The sequence below is a fragment of the Poecilia formosa genome, unplaced genomic scaffold (genome assembly GCF_000485575.1).
Source record: "Poecilia formosa unplaced genomic scaffold, Poecilia_formosa-5.1.2 Scaffold246, whole genome shotgun sequence".
Lineage (NCBI taxonomy): Eukaryota > Metazoa > Chordata > Actinopteri > Cyprinodontiformes > Poeciliidae > Poecilia > Poecilia formosa.
The window spans coordinates 23570-50300 of record NW_006800185.1 but is presented as its reverse complement, the minus strand read 5'-3'; the positions used below and the strand labels follow the sequence as shown (position 1 = coordinate 50300).

Below are 26731 nucleotides of genomic sequence, written 5' to 3'. Positions count from 1 at the left end.
TAGTGACGTTTGTCGAGTACAAATGACTTTCAGGTCGGATGAACGCGACCTGATAAGACACAGATCGCAGGACCCAGAATTGGGTCACTTCAGGTTGCAATGTGAACGTAGCTAAGATTGAATTTAACAGAATAAATACACCAGCTCTAGCTGCTTTCCAGAGTTTTTCCAGCACCACGAATCACTGTTTTATTTCTCATGGCTGCCCATCCAAACAAAGAATGAAACTCAGGACCAGCACAGAGGTAAATGCCAAAGCCACAGCGGCAACAAAGATATGTTTACTTGATTGTCCACATCCAGATTATTTTTAGCTCGCGGCTAAAGGAACATGTTGCATATTTCGGGTAGAATGAGGTAGCAATGTGTCGGTGTTCGCCTGTCCAAAACAGGAGGTCATCAACCTTACATTCTCTGCTTTTGTACAAACACAGCAATACATTAGCAGAAGTCTGAGAAACTTAACATGGGAAGAGGTAAACGTTGCACCACTTCAGCATTACAAGTAGTTCCCTGCTTAAACACGTCTCACTTTCACAGCCAACAGGAAATAAATGTTTAAAACTAAACCTAAGTGATTAAATAAAAAACAGTAAATAGATCCATCCACTCTGCACACTTTCTTCTTCTGACAGTTTCTGAGAAAACATTTTCTTGTATATTCCCTGAAATTCTTGATGAAAAGCATATAGCATCAGTCAAGTTAACCTGAATAATTACAAAATGCATCAGCAAAAACAGTTAAAGACAGACGCTACGACACCAAGCTAAGGCTTTATGGTCTCTGCTAGCTGCACTTTAGCAACTACATTCAGATCATTATGCAAATAAATGCAAGAAGCAGAAATTATTAGTGTCACTGAAACCCAAGCAAAGTCCATTAAAGATATTCACTGTGTGTTCTGCAATCCCTGTGAAGTTAATAAAAGAGAAAATACTCCTAACAGGTACAATAAACTGAGATGAAACTATATTTATGTGAAGGTTTCAAATGATATCAGAGTAAATTAAAAGTGATTAAGTGAAAAAAAAAAAGAGTTTTGTGTGCGACATTATTTTTCCCTGAAGGTCCCACTTTTTAGGTTCGAGAGGCATATTAGATGCATCAGAGACAGATTTTAAAAGCTTTAATTTGGTCCCTTAGAGGAGGTGGAAGACGAAAAGGATGGACTGTGAGAGGAGGAGAGGGCGCTGAAGCCGCTGGTTCCTGCTGGAGTTACGTTCTGCGACGACATGGGAGCGGAGGTCTTCTGGGCTAACAGGGTCCCTGCAGCACAGAGATAAGACAACACAATCAAGTATCATCAATCTGTGCAAATACTACTGTAAAATTAGCCCTAAACAGCAGCTTGCATTGCCCAGCAGAAGCATTCCCAACCCTTAAATTACATTTTTTTACATTACAACCACAAACATCAATGTATTTAATTGGGATTTTATGCAATAGATGAACAAAAGTGATAATTTTACAGGGTTTCCCCCAGAAAACCTGGTAAGCTCAGTGGTAGGGACACTATTGTGGTCTACCGTGTTTTTGAAATATTGAATGTTTCAAAAATTTGGAGATGCAAAATTTGGAAATAATAGCTTGTGAGGCCAACAGGTCGGTGCCCAGTTCAATGTGTCAACCATAAATGCAGCTTAAACTGACTTTTATGTCACCCTTACTGGTGTATAAAAAAGAAAAACTATATGAAAAATAATGCTTAGCCTGGCAGGAGGCAAGCATAGCCTGGTGGCCCGCCAGGCTTATAATACACTGGGGGAAACCCTGAACATGGTGTTCAACTTTTCAACTGAAAACCATGTGTCCAAACTTGAGGCATGTGACACAATGTGTTGATGCAACACATTAAAATTATGTGGTTGTAACCAGGGATGCACCGATCCACTTTTTTCCCCACTTCTGATACCGATATCTGAGGTTTATTATCGATCAATACGGATCCGATACAGAAAAACAGATCTGGTTGATTTAAACACAGACATAAATGCACTGAATTACAAATTTATTTGATATCTATGCACCAGTTCAGCACACTTAAATACAGCATAAGCTTCACAATCTTAAACATGTAAGAACAAAACAACTTTAAGTTGTTCAGTGAATGCAATTAGGAGTATAAAAGTCAATCTAAAATAAATAATAATAAACATAAAACTGACAAACAACAGGTTAGTCAAACATGTAAAAAACTGCAACAAACCTCTCAAATGGTTCACAAATTCTAGAAATACTGTAAAATAAATAATAAAGCATGACGTCACTCAGAGCACAAAGCACAGAATTAGACTGAATAGCTCTGACTTTATGGATCGGTCACATCGTCACCGATACACATAGAACTTTTTCAATATCAGGGCCGACACAGAAATGAATACCGGATCGGTTCATCTCTAGTTGTAACAGAATTAAAAACTCACGGTGGATGAACAGTTTTCCAGGCACTGCGTGTTTCATAACTGACCTGAGTAAACTGTCCCGTTGACCTCCACAGATACACTGATGCTAGCCGGTCCGTTGGTGGAGATGCTGAGAGACAAATCCTTTTTCTTTTCTGCAACCCAACGAAGCCAGTTAATAGCAGTCCTTCCACATTGTTATCCAAAACAATCTATTAATCAATTGACATAATGAACTAATTTGGTAATTGATTCATCGTCAACTGCTGTTTACAGACTTAAATAAAGCTCATTAGCTGGAAGAACAACATATTAGGGTCAGTAATTAAGCCTAAACTGTACAAAATATATAAACATTTTGTATTTAACACAACAACAAAAAAAACTTATTTTCCTGCAAATATGTTCTACCCAGAACTTCTCAAGTGGCATTTTAGTTTCATCTGGTTCAAATTCTGTTATCAATAAGAAAAATCACTTTAAGCACCTCTCACTGTCCAGTTTTTAATTGGCTAAGCAAACAATCTAAATATGAAAAAATAAATTCAACAGCACTAGACTGTGTTGATGTGAAGTCAAGCAGGAAGGCCTGAGCTTTTCACATGTTGGTGGTAGAAGTATATTTTTTTAGCTGCAGATGCATCTGTGATACAATGATCAAGTGTTCCCTAAAGAAATACTAAGTTATTGCATTTTAGGCAATAAAATGTTTATTTTCATATTTAAAAATGAAATTAATACTTATATGCATTGTCTTATGTATCTCTAATAAAGGATAAAACTTAAAAATCTGCAGAAAATGCCAATTTTTAAAATACATCTGATTAATCAACTGTTACTAAAATAATCGCCATCTGCAGCCCTAATCGGTTGTGGTGAGGAACCAGCAGCAGACGTGACGCACCATTCCCGTTGTTGAGCTTCAGGCTCACGGGGTTGAGGTGGGATGCCATCGCCAGCAGGTTCTGCTGCAGCGCCTGCTGCATGAGACGCTGCTGCTCCTCTGCAAGACGCATCATTTTCTTCTCCGGACCATCAACTGGAGCGCCCCCTGCTGCTCGATCCAGCCTCTCCCTGAGATGCTCTAACGTGGCCGGCTGCTGATGATGTGGATGATTGTGCTGCTGCTGCTGCTGCTGCTGCTGCTGGTGGTGGCCCAGAGCCATCGGCAGCCTGGATATGACTGGCGTTGAGTTCTCATCTGGTTATAAAGGAAATAAAGAAAAAAGCTGGAATTACTCAGGCTAAATCACTCTTTTAGTTTTTCTTTTAAATATACATCCAGAATTTACACACTGGTTTATAAGTCTGGCGGGCCACCAGGCTTAACTTGGCCCCCCACCAGGCTAAGCAACCTCCATTTTTAGCAACACAACTCAAAAACAAAATCTTACCAAGTAATTTTGGTCTAGTTTAATGTAAATATCTCACTACACTTGAAATAAGACAAACTAACTTAAAAGTAACTTTTCAGCAAGATGTAGAACTTTTTTTAAGAAAATTATTTATAAATATTGATGAAAAAATGCTGGTTCTATTGGCAGATAAAATAACTTACATCATGGGTAAATATTTTGTTGTAAGTGAAATAATCTACTAATGGACAAAGCACTTTTTCTTCAATATTAAGGAATTATCTACTTAAAGTCTCAATATCTTGCTGAAGTTACTTTTAAGTTAGTACACTTGAAATAAAACAAACTAAGATATGTGCACAAAAATTAGACCAAAATTACCTGATAGGATTTTGTGTTTTTGCAGTGTTAATTAACATAAATAAGGTTCCAAAACACAAAAACATATCACATCCTCCTTGTTTTGCATCAAACCTAATCATTTAATCAGTATACTGTTCGGTACCTCCTCCTGCCCTACCTGTAGTCCGTTTTAAATTTGACCCGGCAGACAGGCTCATGTTGATGCCATTGTGAGCGGTCGGGGGAGTGTGCACGGTTGGGGAGGTCAGGAGGGAATGCGGGGCAGAAGTCTGGGAAGGAGAGTAGCGGTAGAGGCTGCTGGTATAGCTGGGACGGCGTCCCTCTCTGCGGTTGCTGTCGATCGCCACCTGCAGCTCGCCTGGAGAGCTCAGACCTTTCTTAGCGCACTCAAACGGATACAGGTATTTCATATACCTGCAGGGAGACATTCCACAAGAAAGTTATCACAATAAAAATAATTTACAAAAGCATTTAATGTGTAAAATGTTAGGGGTAATTTACTCTCATTTACAATTTCAGCTGCAACAGTTTTGTAATTTAATCAGGGGTGAAATGATTAATCGGATTAACTTAATTTACTTGATTAGGACAGTGCACATTAATCAACATTAACTGCAATTCATGGCCGTGTAAATATGCAGGAATTAGCACAATGGCTAAATTTTATCTTTTGTTTTAAGACAACTGACTATACAATTCAGAGGAAAGAACACAGAACACATAGATCTATTTAAAAAGAAAAAAAAACATCAATACAGAAAACATTATCAATCATGATTAACTGGTTATTGAAATAATCATCACCTAATTTAGTAATTGATTAATTGTTGACTGGAGACAACACATTTAAAATAGGCCAATTTCTGAATGAGCAAAATTTTCAGATGAGTAAAATGAGCCAAAAATTTACAAAATATATACAATGTATAGGGCTGCACAGTGGTTCAGTTGGTAGAGTTGTTGCCTTGCAGCAAGAAGGTTCTGGGTTCGATTCCCGGCCCCAGGCATTTCTGCATGGCGTCTACATGTTCTCCCTGTGCATGGTGGGATCTCTCCGGGTACTCCGGTTTCCTCCCACAGTCCAAAAACATGACTGTCAAGTTAATTGGTTTCTCTAAATTCTCCCTAGGTGTTTTCCCAGTCTGTCTCTGTGTTGCCCTGAGACAGACTGGCGACCTGTCCAGTGTGTACCCCGTCTCTCGCCCGGAACTGGAGATAGGCACCAGCACCTCCCGACCCCACTAAGGGACAAGAGTGTATAGAAAATGGATGGATATACAATATATATGCATTAAACATAAAAATAACACCCATTGTTTATAAATATGTTCAACTCAAATTTCCTTAAGTGCCACAGATTAAGTTTCATCCAGTTCAAAAAAAGTCTTATTTTGCAATCAGTTAATCCAAAAATAATCAAAACAGCCTTACCAGCCATCTAAGAGAGACAAAGACTGTTGTCATTAAACAATAAAAAATGTGATTCAGATCAAGAATAATTCTTAATCTTTAACAAAAGTCTGAAGATTTAGGAGTTTGCTCTGAGACTTAATACGCTCAGTCTTCCACTTCACAACAAAGTATTTCTGTATGTTGCAAAGGAAAAAAAAGAAATATATAATCTGTGGTTGTAATCGAGCCGTTGCAAAAAGGATTTAATTGCATAATAAATTAAAATGAGCTCAATAAATTCTGATGATTAATATTTATTTAATTAATATTTATTTATTCTGTTTACAGAGACTTCATTATACACTGCTCAAAAAAATAAAGGGAACACTCAAATAACACATCCTAGATCTGAATGAATGAAATATTCTCATTGAATACTTTGTGCTGACAACAAAATCACACAAAATTCATCAATGGAAATTAAATTTATTAACCAATGGAGGCCTGGATTTGGAGCCACACACAAAATTAAAGTGAAATGTTCCCTTTATTTTTTTGAGCAGTATATATATATATATATATATATATGGTTTTTATATAAATTATTTAATATTTTTGGTTGTTGTGGGGTTTTTTGTGGATATTTAAAATATCCTCCAGTTCCAATGTTCAATGTTCTTTACAAAATGATAGTTTATTGATCTTTAGGAGCAATTGCCATTATTGATATATTGCTTGAAAATGTTCTCAAAAACAACAATGTTATCACAATAATTACCGGGACAATTTATCGTCCAACAAACTTTGTAGGGTATTTGTGGGATATTTTACAGGCTATAAATATTTTTGTAAGGTACTGCTTATAGCTGGTAGATTTTTATACCAAATAATCAATTAATTACCCAACTTCCTTTAAGAATATTTAGAAATTAGTTCAAACGGAACAAGCAGTTTTTTTCATAGCGCTTCTGCATCTCCTCATTATGAATATAATTCTCTTTTCCTGTTGTGTTTCGGAAACACAGCCTCGGGTATTTGCGTTAAAAATGAAGACGTACTGCGTGCGCAGGGTGAAGGCTGCGCTGGTGATGGAGGTGGGCAGATTGAGGCCTTTGGTGATCTCTCTCCAGATCTTCTTGTTAATGACCTCCACCAGTCCTCCCTTCTCCGTCACCAGCTTGTAAAGCCTGTACAGGTCCAGCACCTGTTTCGCCATGATGGGAATGCGGTTCACAGGAGTTCCTGCACACGCAAAGGAGCGGATGTAAGGAAAAACCATTGACCATATTAGTAGAAATTAACCACGAAGGTTCTGTTAGGCTACCACTGCAGCCGGAAGTGACCAAAATCCGATTTTCTGTGAAATCCCTTTTATTCTGTGAGGTCGTTGGAATATGTGACTTGTATGTGATCTCTCGTATTAACTGCAAACTGCCTGAAAGTGTCCCGCATGCGCAGTAGAGGGCGCAATAGCGTCACAGAGAGCGTGCTCGGTGTTAGCGGAAGTAAACGTGGATGCTAACGGTAGAGCATAGTTTACGATTTTGAAGTTGTTGTCCGACCGGAGCCAGCACAGTAACAACTTAATCCTCATTATAGTCCGCCATGGTTGTTGTTTTTCTTCCCGCTTGCGCGTATCAGGGCGCAGAATAGTGACGTTTTGTCGAGTATCAATGACGTTCAGTTCGAATTATCTTTTTTTTTTCGTACGACTTTACTAAATCAAAATAAGCATTCAGGTAATCAGGTATTCATAGTTTTGAGTACATTTAAGATATTTCAACTATAACTGGAATTCAGATAAAAAAAATAAATAAATAAACTGGGGATGATCTTAGCACTTTTTGTTTATGAATAAAGCATTTTGCCAGACAGAATATGAGATTACAACAAAGTTCTATTTTTTTTAAGTTTGTTTTTCAATAACTCTCCAAAAGTTACCACATCTCTAGAAACAGATTCAGGAAGCTTCCCGGTCGGCTGAAAGCAACATGGCAGGTCGCATTCGAAAAAATCCGATCTGTTCAGACGGTCATGAAAAGATCAGGTGCAGGTCATGTTCAGGTAAAAAAAAAGAAAAAAAATTGTATTTGCGTGACTTCAGGCTGCAGTGTGACCGTAGCCTTCATAGACTGTTGACAAGGGCGGCTCAAGCGGCAGGATGAGAACATTTTCTGACTTCCACACCTGAGGGCGTTAGGTTAGGTTGGTGTTAGGTAATGAGGTTTAGCTGGTATAATTCATGTGGATTGACTCGACAATGAAGCTCATTTCAGACTGATGGGGGTGGGGAACAGCGGCTTTTGTTGCCGCTTTCATTTGATTACAGAGGGAGGGGGGCTGGTGGGACCAACCGGGTCTGCAAGTCACACTGGTTGATGGCCAACTCCTCCACTTCAGATTTGGAGCAAAGCCAATTAAAGGAGGAGACGAAAACACAGCTGCAGAAATACAACTAGTTTGTGCTTAAACTGAACACCTGCCACAAACTCACACCACAGCTCCAATTTCTACATTAACTAATAATAATTTTGCAGAAATATTCGCAGTTTTAACTTTTTCTCATTTTAATTGATCACAAGCTTAAATGCATTTTACTTTATATTTAGAGACAAAAAGTGAAGTGGGGTGATAATGATTGAACTTTTACACAACTTAAATTTGAAAAGTATGGCATGCATTTGCTAAATCAACATTCAAAATGTTTTAAATCAAAGCATATTAATGTGTCAGAATGGCCCAGTCAAAGCCCGAACTAAATACAACCTAGAATCTGTGGTAAGACTTAAAAGTTTATATTTGCAGATGCTCTTTTGCAAAGATTAACAAACAGAAAATTTGGTTTCTAGATCTGAAAAGCAGGAAGTGAGGAACAAAAAGGGGTTATTTAAGTAAATACAGATACAATTCACACTTTTAAATTCTTCCAACACGTGGAAGAAATTAAAAATGTCTTCCACGTGTTGGTCTATCTCTTAAAACTCCAATACAACAGATAGAAGTTTATGGTTGCAATGTAAGAAAATGCTTGAAAGGGTTTGAGTAGTCTTGCATAACAAGATATAACAATTTTTTGAATCCGATATTAAAATAAAAGAAACAAAAATCTTCCTAGTATAGAGACTCGACATCAAGAAAAAAAAACTGCATCAAACAGAAAAAAGTAATAAATTTACCCCGTTTCTGCATGAAGACGAAGAGCTCATCAAGAAACTCCTTCCTTTGTGGATCACTATCCAGTTCATAGAGCTGCAACAGAAAAAAAGCTATTTAACACAGAGGGGTTCTTTTTTATAAATATACATATTTATATTATTTTATTTCCTACGCCGTCCAACCTTGGCAAAGTCTCTGGACGGCTCTCCTCTCGCTTTTGCTCCGTCAGATTCCTCCGTCCAGACGCCACTTCCTCTCTGCAGACACACAGACTTCATTTTTATCACCTGCAGGTTTGGAAGTTTACTTCCAGCAAATTTTAGAGAAGCAGGCAGGATAAACAAAAACTCATCACATTGGAAATCGGGATAATATATTATCATGTTTTTTGATGTGCACAAACTGTCCAGATTTGTAGGAAACCTGATTTACTTTCACAGTTAAACACTTTCCTACACTGAAAATCTTACAAAGTATTTTTTGTCTAGTTTCTACTGCACTTATCTTAGTACACATAAAGTAAAACAAAACTAACTTACAAGTGACTTATCAGCAAGATATAGGAGCTGGTTTTAAGTAAATAATTCCTTAACATTGATGAAAAAATTCTAGTTTCATTGGCAGATGATTTCACTTAAAGCATGAGGAAATTGTCTTATTAGTAAATTCATCTTGTCTGTTTGCTTCACTGCAAATATGCAAAATCTTACCAAATATTTTTCATCTAGTTTGTAGTGTAGATATATTAGTACTCTTGAAATAAGACAAAACTAATTTACAAGTAACTTTTCAGCAGATATAGCAGCTGGTTTTAAGTCCATAATTCCTTAATACTGAAGAAAAAGTTCTAGTATTTCACCTATAACTTGGGAAAAATATGTTACAAGTGAAATAATCTGCCAGTGGAACTAAAACTGAATTATTTACTTAAAACAAGCTCCTATATCTTTTAAGTTAGTTTTGTCTTATTTACATACTTGGTAAGACTTTATGTTTTTGCAGTGTAATGCTTTTCTTGTGACACATTAAATTCTGACAATTCAAACTTAAACTATCTCCATCTAACCGCAGCTTCCTTTTCCACCTCTTTTTGGGCGGCACATCGTCCTTCCGGTGCGTTTTTCCGGGGACGCCCGCTCCTGGGCAGAGTGGAAACTGTTCTGAACTTCCTCCACTTGTAGATAATTTTTCTGATGGTGGACCGATGAACAGACAGCTCTTTAGAGATCCTCTTGTAACCGTTCCCTGAGCTGTGCAGATCTATGATCCTTCTCCTGACGGTTTCTGAAAGCTGATTTGATCGAGGCATTTTCACCTCTGCAGTTCGGAGTCGATGAACTGGTGTGCCTTTATTTGCAGGGAGGGGCCCCAATCCTGTCTGCTTAATTGAAACACCTGACTGCAAGTGGAGATCGTTAGCAATCAGGATCACAAACAACCAGCAACTAGAGTTTTATGTGTCAAATAAGAGCTTTCTAAGTGGAAGTAGAGAGAATTAAGCTGCTGCAGAATGAAGTATTGAAATAAATTAACAATCAAATCAAAAATATTCCTGTAGGCATAATTATGCTAAATTAAAATGAGCTTTATAATTTCCATTCTGCTTATTAATACTTTTTGAAGAGCAAATTTGTTTACAGATATTAATAATCTATTTTATTTATAGTTTTGGTTTTGTGTGGTTCTGATTTTTATTTATTGTGTTTTATTTTGGATGTTTAAAATGTCTCCCAGTTCCAGTGTGGAGAGCTCTTTATAAAATTATACTTTATTTCATACGGCGAGTACGTGCGTCACCTTCCTGAAATAATGCCCCAACTCAGTTTTTTGCCAAAAGTGATTATTGCAAAAGAATAAAATAAAATATCACCACATTTTTATCGCCAAAAGATAATTTAGGCCAAAAAAAAAAAAACACTTTTGGATAAAAATAACTTGGGTTATTTTTTAGGAAGATGATGATATATTACCATCAATAATTTCTGGAGCAATTGCTTAATAATTACACTTTTTTTCCACATGAAAAAAGCTTGTGCAATTCTTTCATTGCACAATCAGCTTTAGACTCTGCAGTTGAGCCTCCAGCTCAAAGCATCTTTTAATAGATCATGCTAGTATTTTCCAGTCCAGCTAAAACCTGCTGCAAACTATAAATGATTAAACTTCCTCAGTTTATAACTGTATGAAAACAGAGTGCTGCCGTTTCATGCTGAATGCCACCACTTCACATCCGGCCATTTTTACCCCTAAAACTTCAACATGAGTTAAATGCCAAGTCAGAGCAACACAGCAGGTCTAGTTTCCTGTTCATCACTTTTTCAGCTGCAGTCGGAGCGTTTCAGCACAAAGCTGGAAATCTGAGGTGCAAACGAAGAGGTCTGGTTAGAGACACAATCTCCCAGTCATGCAAAATTATGTTTGCTTATTAACCACCACAGTCAAACTCGCGTTAAATAGCAAGTCAGTTCTCCCCCACCGTCATGTAAAGTAGCTCTGAATAATCCCAAATAAAGTTCTGATGTCTTGGTTGACATCTTAAAATTAAAGGTGTTGTCTGTACAGAGCTTGCAAACCTAAAAAAATATCCGATTGTAAAATGATATCAAACAGGCGAAGAGTACCAAGGAATTTCCAAACCATTCACTGCAAAAAACAACAAAATCTTCCCTTTTGTTCTACTTTCTAATGCAAATATCTTAGCACACTTGAAATAAGACAAAACTAACTTAAAAGTAACTTTTTAGCAAGATACGGTCGCTTGTTTTAAGTAAATAATTGTTTAAAATTGATGAAAAAGTATTTGTTCCACCAGCAGATACATTAACCTAAAACATACCTGGTAAGATTTTACGTTTTTGCAGTGTTAGATCTAGGAGCGAGTAATATGGACTTCAATCAATCAATCAAATTTTATTTGTACAGCACATTTCAGCAGCAAGGCATTTCAAAGTGCTTTACATCATAAACACAAAAACACAGTCATGCAGCATAGAATCAACAATCGAAACTTTACATTTAATCAAGTGCCATCGATAAATTCGTAATTGATTACATTTCATATACAACTCTAAGCAGGTGGGTTTTTAGTCTGGATTTAAAGGAACTCAGTGTTTCAGCTGTTTTCCAGTTTTCTGGAAGTTTGTTCCAGATTTGTGGAGCATAGAAGCTGAATGCTGCTCCCATATGTGGTAATAATTCGGATACGTATCTGATTTCTTTCAAAGCGTCTGCAGTCTGAACGATCTTACTGCAGTTATCTGACATTTATGTCACTGATGTGAGACGTGCGTCAATTCTGCACCAGAAAAAGCCAGCAACTGTAAATCCAGGCGAAAACGACGCCAGAAAGTTATGATTATGAAATAAGTCTGTCACTGAAACGCATCACATCACGGTCCACCGTGGCTTCGACTCCGCATCTACAGATTCCCATACAGAAATTGCAGTCAGTGCCCCACAAAAGCCATTTCTATTGGTTGTGTCTTATTTTAATTAGCTGAATAAACTATAAAACTGATCCATAAACGGTTACGCCCATTATCATTTCCATAAACAGAAAAAAATATAAATGTAAGCATCATGTGTCAAATTTTAATTAATCCAGTTTGATGGATTAAAAAGACCCACCCAAAAAAAATCGATCGTTATCGCATCGGCCATCTGTTGTAATAACGTCATATGAAGCCTTATTATATCAAACATCTGTTTTAATTGTATAGTTTGACCCTTATCATTGTATCAAATCCTTATCGTTAATTTCCAGATGGAATTGGGCCCCTTTAATAATTTAAAGTCTTATCTTAATAAAACATGAATAATTTATACTCCCCCATGGAGCTTTCTGGAAGTTTTCAGAAATATGCAACTCCTCTACTGAATTACATGAGTTTTGACCCAGTGACTTCCTCACACGGATGGACGCCTCTCCCGCTTCTTGGATTTAAAAAAACCCTCTTTTCCGTTTCACTTAGCCAACTGCAGATTGACTTATTTTTCAGTAAGCAACAGCTGTTGGAGACAGGCTGCTGAGTTATCCGATACAAACTGAGAGCAAGACAGCGAAAGAGACAGAAAACATTTGTTCATAAGATTAAGCTGTTGTAACGACGCTCTCATGGTGGGATTCTGATGTTTGGGAGCTTCAAGCAGTTGAGTCGGATCTTAGCGGACTAGCTTCTCCACCTCACTTCACAACCTGCTGCCTTTTGTCTTCAGGTTTTCTCTTGCACAGATTTCTGGGAAGTAACCAGTTCATGGACTGGAAGCTGACAGACCGAGCTTGGAGTCTGACAGAGAAACGAGATCCCACTGGGTAACACCGGGTGGTGTTTTTTTCTCCAGGCTGGATGAAACAGCTTCAACAGACACAGAGCTTGATCCGTTGGAGTCAGGCATAGCATGTTCGGAGTCCTGGAACGTGGGAATCTTGGGCTGAATCAAGGATTCAAACGCTGATGGAGGTAAGACCAGATTTTTATCCAGGAGTGGATAAAAATCTGGGATGAAAAAGAGGATGAAGCATCAGTCATGGAGCAGGGTCTCACGATGGTTTGTCCATCTGTAGTCTCTGAGGTTGGAGCAGATGAGCTACATGCTAGTTGATTAGCTTCCTGCTGTTTTCTCTTTTAACGCAAACCATTTTTCAGAGCAAGTGGTTCTTCCTCTTCAAATGCGACAAGTAGAAAAAGACGATCTCAGAAAATATTTAAAGCAGAAAAACGGAAATCCCGCCCCTTTATCTCTATTGGCTCATTCAAACAAACTAAAAAAGTGGGATGGCATCTGCTGGAGGAAAACGGGAAGATAAGACCAGTCAGGTTCTCCAGAGTCCTGCTAACGACCTCATCATTTGACTCAGGTGTGTAGAAGTAGAGACGCATCTAAATGTTGCAGGAGACCGGCCCTCCAGGCCTGGAGTTGCCCACCCCTGGTCTAGAGGTTCCCCCCCACCCCTTGTTTATCCAGGAGGGAAATAAATCATGCATGTCTTATTTTTTGTTTAAAATCTGAGCTCTGCAAGCACAGATAGAGACAAAGACGGGATCACACGCATGGAAAAGCGGGTTTTTTTTTTAATCCAAGAAGCGGGAGAGGGCTCCATCCGTGTGAGGAAGTCACTGGGTCAAAACTCATGTAATTCAGAGGAGGAGTTACATCAGCAAGTTGCATATTTCTGAAAACTTCCAGAAAGCTCCATGGGGGAGGGTATAAATCATGCATGTTTTATTAAGATAAGACTTTAATATAAATGATTAAAGGGGCCCAATTCCATCTGGAAATTAACGATAAGGATTTGATACAATGATAAGGGTCAAACTATACAATTAAAACAGATGTTTGATATAATAAGGCTTCATATGACGTTATTACAACAGATGGCCGATGCGATAACGATCGATTTTTTATTTGGGTGGGTCTTTTTAATCCATCAAACTGGATTAATTAAAATTTGACACATGCTTAACGACAGATGGTCGATGTGATAACGATCGATTTTTTATTTGGGTGGGTCTTTTTAATCCATCAAGCTCGATTAATTAAAATTTGACATACTTCTAATAGAGCGCCGCTGAGTGACATCAACGCTCTTCTTCAGTGCATCAGTGTCGTTTTTAGGTTGTAAATCTACAGAAATCTGATTACTGTTAGTATGAACGACCATGCAAATTAAAACAAGAGAGAGAGCATCAAGACCTGCTGAGTGAATTAAAAACAGTTTTTATCTGATGTAATGGAGAGTGAAAGGAAGTCGGTACCCGAGGCTTGAGGACAAACAGTTTAGATTTGGATTCCTAACCTGCAGCGACTCCAGGTCAAAGGTGAACCAGATGTTGTGGATTTGAGGAGAAAATGTTTATTTCAGATATTAAGAGACTCGAGACTGAACTCTGACTTGTAGCTTAAGTAAAGACTGAGACTTGTGAACATCTCTGCAGTCAGCATACACTTATGCAAACACTTACCTTTAATTTTCTCTCAAAAAGATTGTTTTTCTAATGAGTTTTACAGGTTACAGATCCTATTAAAAGATGGAAAACCTGAAAGGATTTATGTTTAAACCTAATATCTACTACGATGTTTCACAGAGATCAGACCAGATTCCACTTTGTGTTGGTAGATTAGTCAATTTCTGTTTGTCTACAAGTAATAATTACACCTCATTCAAACTGTGATCAAAGCAAATAACTGCAGTAGTTAGATGCATTTTTTGTTGACACTAATTATTCAGACTCTTACCAGATGCCACCAGCTTCTCACCAGTTTGAAAGAGTCTTTACATTTACTGAAGTGGCCTGTGAAACGTTCGGGTGGGTGGGTGTGGCTGCTATAAGACGTATCACATGACAACGAACCTCAAAACAAAAAATAAAAAACAAAGCCGGAGTGGGGAGAGCTGAAGAGAAGGCATGTTAAAACCAGTTTTACATTCTGGTTTCACAGCCTTGGAAGTCCATTAAATCCTTTCCTGCAGCTTACAGAGGCGTCTGAACCCAGAGACCTTTAACATTACATTTAAATAATGTGAAGAGAAGCCAAGGCACTGCTAACAGGACGGACTGTCTCTGCTGTTGTGTTTATTTAAGGATCACTATTAGCCTCTACTGTATTACAGACTATTACTTCTTGGATATAAACAAAACATTGCAATAAAAAATCCTTTAATTCATAATGGTATTCCTTAAAACACAAACAAAATTAAACACAAAATTCAAATCGGCCGCTTCAACATCTTAAAAACATGAAAAGACATAAATTATCCAAACATAAACTATTCCAGCTTCTACATTTTTGTTTTCTCTCCCCACTGAATGAAAAACAAAAATTTTAACCAAAAAATTCACCAGACACAGAGAGACACCTGCACTTTTCGTTAAAGTTTCATACGTTTTATATTGGGGAAAAAAAACTGATTTGGGAAAGTTTTCTTTTTCTCATTAAAATACCAAAATTTCCACTTAACTTTTTATTTTGGTCCATCTGAATATGTAATTTTTAAGTATTAATTCAGGGGTGTGAAACTCATCTTCATTTTGGGTCATATCAAAAATCTGAATGTTCTGATAGGTCCGGTTGGACCAGCATTTATTGATAAAACCCATTAAGCTGTTACGATAGCTGTTCCTCCAGGATTTTGTGATTCTTTTTGTGATTTTTGTAATCAAAATCAGAGACTTTCTGGTGCTAATTTAGAAATATTTGCAAGGACTTTTTATGATGTTTGAATTTTATAGGATACTGACGATAACTTGACATCAGGTAAGGCTGAGGCAGCAGTCACTTAACCCCCAATTTTTTACCAATTTTGAGAAAATGTTGCAGTAAAATCTGAAAAAATGTGGGGATTTGTTGATTTTGTGACAATTTTGCAGAGTGGTCAAAAACTGTAAGGAGTTATTGACGTAATTTGGAAACTAGATGGCCACATAAAAAGCTACGGCGGGCCAGATTTGGCCCCCGGGCCTCGAGTTTGATGTGTATTAAATGATTGATAATTTGATCAGTACTAGACTTTCTACCAAATACCTTTTTACTCTTACTTGAGTAATTTCTTGGATGTTTTAATTTACTTGAATAAAACTTTCTTGAAGTAGTGCTAATCTTGATTAAATCTTTTAGGTATTCTGCCCACTTCTCGCTTTGACTGCAAAAAAGTCTTTTAAAAAGCAAAACCTTGAAAGTATCCGAATTGGGCCTTTAGCGAACAAAGCGGAGGGAGATTAAACGAGTCAGGCTCTTTGGGAAGTTTAAAGTGACGTGTGTTATTCCTCAATCACCATCCCCCCCTTCAAGCAACCAGCAAGACATTAAAGGTTAAATATGTGAGGGCAGTGAGAGTGCAACTGCGCAGAAAAGCCTGCTGAGAGCCCATTTTCTAGCTGAAGTGCTCTGAAAGCTTTATTATGATGCAGGCATTAAAACTGAAAGCCGACGCAGAATGTGCGTTTTTTCCACAGTATTCATTTGATTACATTGCTCCTGTTTTGACATTACAAATCCTGAATTTCTCTGCCTTAGTGGAGAATTGTCATGTAGGACTAAAGCATGTCAATGGCACACAGGTGATCCCTGTGTTTAGATGATCATGTTGTAGATTAAAACAAGCATGTGTTACAGGCAACAAACCATGTTTTTATATTAGACATAATTAAATCCCCTAAAGATTGCCTTTGTGGTCATTCATAACATCAGACTTTTCTCAAAGGCGCTTTGTTTAGCAATTATGTCTTATATACAAATCTTCCTGCTCACTTAATGTTTAATGTGGCAACAAGATGTCATTTGAGGCTAATAACCAGATTTTTTTTTAGCCTGGGAACCATTAATCAGTTAGTTCGTGTGTTTATAGTAAAAACAATTCAAACTGGAAACACTGGCACACAATTAGCAGCTGCATCGCTGTGATAAACCCAGACGTGTCGCTTGTTTCCCAGATTTACAGCCACATTCCTCTTAGAGTTAATTTCCTCTCATGCCAACAGGCCACTCTGTGTCTGGGCTAGTCCCCACACAGTTGGCAAACATTTGGTCAAAAACTACCGTCTGTCCAGTTAGGAAGTCTTTCTATGCTTTAAAATGTTTGGTTCCACTAACCTCAAAGCCTCGACCCACACTAAACTGGGAAACTAGCAGGAGATTGTAACCGTTTTGCTAGGCAACCAAGCTAACCACAGCTAGCAAAACAAACCAATACCAATGCATGTTTAACACTTGAGAAATATTTTTATTTGTAGAGGTTATACAGTTGTAAAGGTGACATCCTTCAGCTGTAAAGCACCTGATTAAGCCACCAGAAGACATACAGAGAGCGTCGGTTTAATAGTAATAATAATGGATTTTATTTGACAGTACCAAGGACACTACAACATTAAAAACACAAATTAAACAGCAAAGAAATGGCTACAGGACATAAAACCACACAATAACTACACAATTAAAGTGAGAAGGCTTACTTGAACAGACGAGTTTTGAGTTGTGCGTTGAAGGTCAAAAGGGAGTCAATATTATACATTTTACAGTATTATTTTTGGCAGTGTCATTATAAGACACACCAGCAAAGCATCTATAAAAAAAATCCCCAACTTATTGCCACAGAAATGCTGATTTCTTACTGCATGGTAACCAGATTCTATTGTTATGGTTTGATTTTTCTGACTGAAATGCAGCAAAACTCCACCGATCTACCTTTACACTGCAAAAACACAAAGTCTTACCAAGTATTTTTATCCAGTTTCTAGTGCAAAAATCTGTGTACACTTGAAATAAGACAAAACTAACCTAAAGTAGATTTTCAGCTTGTTTTGAGTAAAAATACTCACTTAAAAAAGTACTCGTTCCACTGGTAGATTTTTTTTTTTTTTTTTTTTAAACTTATAACAAGACATTTTTTCTATTTTACAAATGAAATAATCTGCCAGTGGAGCCAGTACTTTTACACTTTAAAACAAGCTCATGTATCTCGCTAAAAAGTTACCTGCAAGTTAGTACATTTAAAATAAGACAAAACTAAGAAATTTGTACTAGAAAATAGACCAAAATACTTGGTAGGATTTTGTGTTTTTGAAGTGTAACTTGAAGATGCTGATTTCTTTTATTGTTTTAAGGTTTTTTGATTCAATTTTTTTTCTAAGTTTATCCTACATCTGGATCTATCCTGCTAGACTGATTGAGTCAGCTACTTCCTGAATATGGCAGCAAAGCTATTTGTGTTGATTCTCAATTAAATAAAATGAGCTCCATTAAAAAAAAAGGTACAGTATGTAACTTTTATAAAAACATATTTGTTTAAACTGTCATTATGTCGTGACAGTTTGTTATGAGACGGATACTATGTGAAACGACAGAGCTATTATTGCCGTCTGAAGAAAAAGAAAATATAAAATAAATAAAGAAACTGACAAAAACAATTGTAGGTTGACTAAATTATTCAAACATGTAAAAAATAAACTACAACAAAAAAAGTGCAATTAGGAATTATAAATACAATGTAAAATAAATAATAAAGTATGATGTCGCTCAGAGCGCAAAGCATAGAATGAGACGGAATAGATCCGAGTTTATGGATCAGGCACATTGTCATCAATAACCGATTTTTATTTTTCAATATTTTCTCAAAACTAGATATTAATAGTCCAATCACATTTTTTTCACTATCGTCTTCAGTCAGAGGCTTCTTCAAATTCACTGTAACACAGACTGTTACAAGAGATATTTCCTGCCAACAGCCATCATTATCTACAAAAACTCTTTGAAAATGTTTAATTAATACAAGTTACAACATTTAATTTTCTTTTGGGATCAATAAAGTGTTTTTGAATTTAAAACTCAACTGATTAAAATCTATCATTTCAACCATTTAATTTGAAGTGTGCAGAAAAAGCTTTAAATGGCTTAAAAACCTTTTTTTTAAAAAAAAACATAGTTGAATGCATTTGAAAAACTACTAGATGAAGAGGTAAAGGTCGGACATCTTCCTTATTTAATCATTACTTCCACTTGAGTGCGTCAAAGCTTTTTCCTATCACAACAGCCATTTGAACTCCGTCAACCATTTAATCCAGGTAATCATTTAGCCAACCATTTTATTAATATGTTACCTATACCAATCAACATTAAGCATTTGGTCTTTCTTTAGTACAGCTATGTTTTTATTAATAATCAACTGCTTGGTAAAATACACGTCGCCTCTTGACTGTTGGTGCTTTAATTGTGCACATCCTGAAGAAGGTGATGTGTTTAATAGACCCTCATAAAGATAATTTCTTTCTCAGTTTTCAGGAGTTAAACCACCAAAAACAGCATTTCCCCTTGTGGGGACCAGGCCCAGTTCCCGGAACAGCGAGTCCCCACAACGCTGTTGTGCAGTATGTCAGGAAGATGGTCCCCACAAGGTATTATAAACAAACACACACACACACGTTTGTCTGGCTATCTTTGTGGGGACTTTCCATTGACTTCCATTCATTTCTACAGCCTAACCCTTACCTTTACCCTTTTCCTAACCCTAACCATCACATACCTAACCCTAACCCTAACCAAAACTCAATTCATACCTTAGTCCTAACTCTGACCCCTGACCCAAAAACAGGGTTTCCCCTCGTGGGGACCAGGCTCCGGTCCCCATGAGGAGCAATTGGTCCCCACAACGTAGTATATGTCAGGAAAATCGTCCCCACAAGGTATTACAAACAAACGCGCGTGCGCGCACACACACACACACACACACACACACACACACCGTTCCTATGGTAGCACTGCTGTTGACTCTGCTAATAGCCTCAACTTGGAATTTCTAATAAAAGACGCTGAGCGTTCCAGCAAAAACCCATTGAAGGTAGATAAACATCCCGTTCCTTTCCGAAATAACCAACCCCCAACTTATTGATGAGCCAGTGAGACCAACTGCAGCTCTATTAACAAAGACCCTGTGGTTAATTGCTCAGAGCTTTCCCACATGCTGGCCTGGGAGCCCTGATAGCACCCAGCAGCATGTAGATCAGAAAACGGTTTCGTTTGCTCTTTCAGAGACATATCATTTAGCAACGTCACGTTAAGTATTTTACTTTAAGTTTTAATGAATGGTGCTGAAAGTAGGAATTGGAGCTGACAAACGTATCACAATGTAAGTGTCTCATCAGTCGATGTTGATAATTACTGACTAGTTTTTTGTTTTAAATATAAGGAGAACAGTCAAATGATGAAACCGTTCCTGTTTTAACTGCTTGTTGTTTCTTATTTTTAACTTTAAACTGCAGTTGTTGGCAGGTTGTTGCTAGGTAACCAAAGAGTGAGCGAGTTGCTAGGTAACCAAAGAGCGAGTGAGTCAGTTGACCCTAGCTGGCCGTGAGAAGTTAAGCAGCTAAAGTATTTCCTCTGCCTAAATCTCCCAGAATGCAGTGCGGTTCTGCATCGCAGTTCAGTGAATTATTGAACATTTTATCAGATGTATTATCTATCGATATTATGTGTGTAATGTAATATATATTATTATTGAATTTATCTTCATTCATGGATGATACGAATTAATACAAACAGTAAAAATCTAACGTCACTCTCCTAATAAGCCTGATTAAAATGATTCACCAGTCCAGATGGACGTAAACGAAAAGCTAACCAATGAACTGACAGAGGGGAAATTAATGGGTGGGATTTTTCTCTAATCCAAATTAATTCATAGTTTAACCTTTAATCTGCTCCAGCAAGTCAAGATCATCCAACTATTTAACGAACCATGTGGTTACACTGCAGGTTTCTCAGAAACTATCAGCAATTATTACTACAATACGGCTCCTTTTCATACTACAGACTTGATATCGATCTCTGGTTTTCTTTGACCTGCTCATTTTGAGTTTGATCGTTTTAGATTTGTTTTCCCAATGTTTTTAAAACACAGAAAATGTTCCCTTAATTCTCTCACAAAAATAAAGATTATTTAATTATTCAAGATCATCTCCAACTATGCACCAAAAGCATGAGTTATGGAGTCAGAGGCAGCGCACAACCTGGACAGTTTACTTCTTAATCACCTTTATCTCAATATAGTCAAACTAAAATGCAACAAAGTGAATTAAAAGCAGATTTAAAATAAGGGAAAGAAACAAGATTATTAGATGATTAATATAGAAACAAATAGTACCAATCAGAGCCAATTTGGCTGATACAAACATCTGGAGATTAGGATCTGCATCGAAATGTGTTTCTTTGTAGTTTGGGCCCTTTTATGCACACATTTATAAATATCTAACATATATGAATGTACATCCGGTTATGTTTACTGATAACCGATGATCTGAAATGTGGTTATGCAACTCATAATATTTACCGGTAGGTGGTGGCTTAGAGTTATTTTGGGGGTTTAGTCAATTATATTCCATAAAAGAACAAAAAAAATAAATAAATGAATGGAAATCAGGAACAACACAAAGCTTTCAGAAAGAAATACAATTAAAAATATTTTTCTGATTTGAGGTTTGTTTTTAAACAATTCATCTCAATAATTCATGAAGATCTCTAATAAATATATAAAACTGTTTAAGCCAAAAGTTGTTTACATGCATGAAATTGAAGAGGAAATAAACTGGATGCAAAGCTGCAAACTGAGTAGGAAGTTTGCTTATTCCACATGATGGTTTTTGAAAATCTTCACAGCTGGCACTAAAAAGTGTGTAATTAATCTGTTTTCATATCTGAAAATTATTATTTCTGAACTTATTTTAACAAACAGAGTCTGGAATCGGCCATTTTTATCCTAATCAGCAACGAGGAAACTGGTTAAATACTGAACTGTTCAGTAAAAGGATCAAACTAAAATCTCCCACCATGTTTCAGTCTATAAAACACATCAACATCTATTTAAATATACAATACTTTGGGGCTTAAAGAGCATCGCAGGTTATGGATTTATGTCTCGTCTTATTTCTCGCAATTAAAAACAATTATGAGCTCAAACGTGAAAGAAAACCAGAAATCGGTATAAACCGAAAGAAACCTGATTGGTGCATTTCTAATAATTAAATGCTGAAGCATTAATATGATTCCACTGTTATTAGAAATGTGAAAACTGAAGGAAAACAAGGTCAAAAGAGAACAATTTGTGAATAAATCCTTGGAAGCAGAAGAAAGGAAAACAGAAGTGGCTGTTTTCACGCCGAGAGTCACCAGCCCAGCTGTCCCTCCACCCACTGGCCTCATTAATCATAATGTGTTATAGTGACATGACGCTGTTCAAGGGGAATCCACAGAGAACAACCAACCAGGAACGACTCGCAGCAAGGAAACCTTCTCCTTAAAAAACATCTGGGAACCATCATCAGCTTTGGATTCATGATTTCCATAAACACATCAATACAGCAGCGAAAATCACCTCTGCTCTCACTTTTCACTGCAAAAACATTAAATATCACCAAGTATTTTTGGTCTAGTTTCTAGTGCAAATATCCTAGTCTTAGAAATAAAACAAAACAAACTCATAAGTAACTTTATCCAGATGTAGGAGCTTGTTTTAATAGCTTCTTAATTTTAATGAAAAGGTCCTAGATCCAATGGCAGATTACTTCACTTGTAACATGGGAAAATATATTTTCATGAAGTGAAATAATCTGCTGAAAGATTGTTGTTCTTTCAGCAACTGATCTTTTTTTAAATCTGTTTGCATCCAACTCAGTTAATCATTTCAGCTGCAGATGTTTGTTTTGACTGTAAAGACGAGAAAACATCCAAGAAACCTTTTTTGAGGAGAAACAGACATCTGCACCAATAAAATATATGATCAGCGTTGTTAACCCTGGAATCGAGTGCAGCCTACCAGTTTGAAGAGCTCGTCGTATCCCCAGTCAGCGAGGCCGCTGGGCGACGTGAAGCTGCTCTGACCCGCAGGAGGCAGCAGGTTCTTCTCCTCCTGCTCCTCCTTCACTGCTGAAGGCGAAGGCTCAGACTTTAGCTCCGCAGAAGACAGCAGAAACGGGGAAAAAGGCTGGAAACGCAAAACACGCTCGAAACCCACTTCCCCCAAATCATCCCCTTCTCCAGGCTCCAGCATCTCCCGCTGTTCTCCGTCCGAATCTTCGCTCTCCTGCTTCGGCTCCCTCTGGTTCGGGACGGTTTGGTGGATCGGTCCATCTGGTTCCCCACACAGCAGGGGGTCCGGCCTGGAGCCGCCGGCTCCTCGGGCCGCCGCGGCCTGATGGGCCAAGAGGAACTGAGCTTGAAGGAAATGTTTCTCCTGCAGGTTCATCTCCAGTTTGGCTCCTGGGTGCCTCTGCAGCTGCTCCATCACCGCCCCCAGCTTCACGCCTGCAGGAGCGGACTGCTGCAGACTCCCCTCCTCAGAGAGGTTCGACTGTGGACGAAAACAAACAAAAAACACTAAATTATCAGAAGCTTAGAGACCTGATGCACCAATCAGATGACTAAATGTCACAAGGTTTCCCCCAGAAAACGCCCAGAGGCAGTCCGTCATGTTTTTGAGTTAAAAAATGTTTAAAGTTGGCAGGAAATTTTAAAATATCACTTGATAATTATGTGTTATTAAAAGATTGGAAGATTAATACCTTAAGACCAACTATAAAGTCTTAAAAAAAACGCAGACATTTAAAAAAAATTAAATAAAAAAGCAATGCTTAGCCTGGTGGGGGCACAAGTAAAGCCTGGTGGCCCGCCAGGCTTACAATACACTGGGGGAAACCCTGTTTCAGAATCGGAAAGTTTTTTCCTTATTGGCTCTGACTGGTGATTGGAACAGGGCTTATTTGTGTGTTTGTTTTTTTAAGAATAATTAATACGGGCGCATTGATTGTCGATCTTTAAAAAGCCTGACCTTCCGATTCCAATTTTGACTGATTTTATCATCTGAAATGTTGCTGAACATAGCAAGGAAGCTGCTGAGCTGGTAACAGCGGGGTGACCATTGTAAACTGAAAACGTGCAGCCGGTCAGTCAAACGTCTCTAAACGCAGAAGGACGGCGGCTGATTTTTAGACCTTTGATGAGGTAAATGAGATCACCGGATAAGATCACATATAAGGAGAAGCCGATCTCCCAAAATAATTCACCCATAATAATTAATGAATTACACTGAGCTCATCATTTAATCCTTTCTGTTGATCTACCCCAAAAACTGTTATACAAAAACTCTTTTTGGTTACTTTGAACATAAACGCTGGAAAACAAAAAAAAAAACTACCAGCCCTCTGCACTGAACCCCATTAAAAACCTGCTGGTTATTCCACCAAATACTAATTCCAGAGTTAAAACATTAGTTTTGTTGTTTCTAAATGAATATGAAACCGTTTTCTTTGCATTATTTGAGCTCTGAAAGCTCTGCATATTTTTGTTATTTTGACCATTTCTCATTTTCTGCAAATAAATACGAAATTTTTGCTTGGAAATTCAGAGACATGTTGTCAGTAGCTCATAGAATAAAAGAACAATGTTCATTTTACTCAAACATATACAAAGTAGACACTGATCATTTAAAGTGGTCTCAATTTGTTCCAGAACTGCATATTATTCATATACAATTTCATTTTATTTAAAACATAACTTATTTGTACGTTACCAATCTTCCACTTTATTTAGCATTCTGACTGAATTTTGTCTTGTTTTTTTTATTGCTGTATGTTTTATTTTGCATGTTTTGCCTCAAACTTCTACACAATAACTCAAATATGCTACAATGAAAGTATTATATAAAATAAACGGAGATTTGTAATCCAGAGGAAAATCTTATTCTTCTCAAAACAGCAACACTTTGAGCTGGTTTTGATTTTACTTTGCAGGCTTTCAGCAACATTTACCATCCAATATGACGCCCAGAAATTAGATTTCATGAATTGAAACAAAAGTTTCAGCAAATGAGCTTGTGCTTGTTTTAGTTTTTATAATAAAATACAAATAAAAATGGACTAAATGCAACAAATCGATGCAATCTTTAGGGTTTCCTTATGTAGAAACTTTTCTTAATAAAAATTAATAGCACATACTGTAGTGTTTGATACCTAGAACCAAGTTGCATATGCATGATTAAATTCTAATTATTTTTTTTCTATAAAAAGCCTTGAGAAGTAAAAAAGTGAACCTTAAAATAAAATACAATTGGTATCGGTCCGGAAAATAATGATCGGTTCATTTCTAGAGGGTGAATGAACAGATAAAACTTTAAAACAACCATCAAAGTCATCGGGTGAGGGGAGGTTAACTGCAAATTTAAAGTGGATTTGAAGTTTTATACGCTTACAAATAAAAACAGGCAGTCATTAATTTACATGAACTCATGAATTCATTCAGTCATCGGCATGACAAACGTCTCGCTTTGCTAAAAAGCGGCTAAATCATGAACCATCCTGCCCGGCGCCGTGTTTCTGTTACAAACAGCGCGTCTAATTTTCCCCCGCAAATTATCCCACATTTCAGAGACAACCTCATGGTAAACCTGCGCTCTGTAACGTCTTCATCAACCCACAGTGGCTTTGTTACTGTAACAAACACGAGTGGGAGAGTCGACACTCACCATTTGCGCCCTGGAGTAATTCATCGTCGCCAACAGGTTTGTTTTGTTTTCCTCGGTTCCTCCCGGCAGAATTAAGTCACATCTCCTCAGCAGCGCTGTCCTTTAGGAACGCGTTTTCTTGGTTTTTGTTTTGCTCTTTTGGACCGGGGTGACTTTAAAAGCCTGGGTTGGTGTGGGAGGCCGGAGCGGTCGGAGCTGGAGGAGGGGTAAATAACGCGCAGTGTTACCTCCCTGGTCACTGCGCATGGAAACTCAAACATCTTTGATTGTCTCTGACTAGGTGACCCCCTCACCCACAGCCCGGGTGAATGAAAGGCCCGCCCCGTGCGTAAAAAATACTCAAGTGTTTTTTTTTCCTCTTCCTTTCCTCTCCTTGGAGGAGCGATGAGAAACTTCCCACCCTCTCCACGGGAAAACTCCCACTCGATGCACAACCCTCTGATTATCATTCAGTCAGATTTTAACTGCAGAGACCTGCAGTTAAAGAAAACAGAACTGATTTTCTAAAACAAAAAGGTGAAAATACGTTAAATTTAAATCTAAACTAATCTGTTTTCTCCTGTTGCAACTAAACACCCCGCGGTTTCAGCCAATCAAGCACCGCATTGTTTACGTAACGTTTGCGGGCATTTCGGTTTGATTTGGGGGGATAAACCAAATATATATTGCATTTTTTTTTTTAATATAATAAATATTTTTTAAAATGCAGAGCCACCTTTTGGTCTACTCATAGAGTCTGCAACTAATAATGGGTGAAATCAGAGTTGAGTAATTAATTACATTTACTCGATGTAATTTAGTGGAGTAACCTTTTGGAAAAATTTACTTTAAGGAGTATTTTTATCACGCCTGTACTTTTTACTTTTACATGAGTATAATTTCTGTATGTTTTGGATGAAAAACAAACATGTTTTAACCAAACATTCAGACAAAGACACACCTGCAGTTTTAAAGTTTCATAAGTTTTATATTGAGAGAAAATGTTTTATTTTGCCTGATTGTTATTTGAATTATTATTTTCATCCTTAAAATTCCAGAAATTTCACTTAACTTTATA

General features: G+C 37.4%; 1 protein-coding gene and 1 long non-coding RNA gene across 4 annotated transcripts; one reads left to right on the top strand and one right to left on the bottom strand.

Moving 5' to 3' along the window:
• Positions 1–159: 159 nt before the first annotated feature.
• LOC103150275 (AT-rich interactive domain-containing protein 3B) lies at positions 160–26159 on the bottom strand. 3 transcript variants are annotated; one of them, XM_016680581.1, is made up of 10 exons: positions 25675–26159; positions 22972–23505; positions 9736–10068; positions 8852–8926; positions 8690–8762; positions 6572–6755; positions 4279–4535; positions 3308–3604; positions 2469–2558; positions 160–1267 (listed from the first exon to the last, which is right to left on the bottom strand). In XM_016680581.1, exons 1-10 carry the CDS (start codon positions 25696–25698, stop codon positions 1128–1130), a joined length of 2007 nt encoding a protein of 668 aa, XP_016536067.1. In that variant the 5' UTR covers positions 25699–26159; the 3' UTR covers positions 160–1127. The 3 variants fall into 3 exon arrangements, with proteins under 3 accessions (XP_016536067.1, XP_016536068.1, XP_016536069.1); XM_016680582.1 differs by having other exon boundaries at positions 9754–10068; XM_016680583.1 differs by lacking the exon at positions 9736–10068 and having other exon boundaries at positions 25675–26155.
• Positions 6691–19579, top strand: LOC107838387 (uncharacterized). Its single transcript, XR_001664443.1, has 3 exons — positions 6691–6777; positions 12885–13129; positions 19439–19579. It is a non-coding gene; the product is annotated as an uncharacterized LOC107838387 (long non-coding RNA).
• Positions 26160–26731: the final 572 nt, after the last annotated feature.

What these genes read in the sequence shown, in the direction of transcription:
- LOC103150275 (XM_016680581.1), bottom strand. Translation starts at nt 25,698, where the DNA reads ATGAATTACTCCAGGGCGCAAATG. An exon ending in ACGACGAGCTCTTCAAACTG is followed by an intron (nt 10,069 to 22,971) that starts GTAGGCTGCACT and finishes CTCCACTTGCAG; the next exon opens with TCAGGTGTTTCAATTAAGCA. An exon ending in AGGTGGAAAAGGAAGCTGCG is followed by an intron (nt 8,927 to 9,735) that starts GTTAGATGGAGA and finishes GTGTGTCTGCAG; the next exon opens with AGAGGAAGTGGCGTCTGGAC.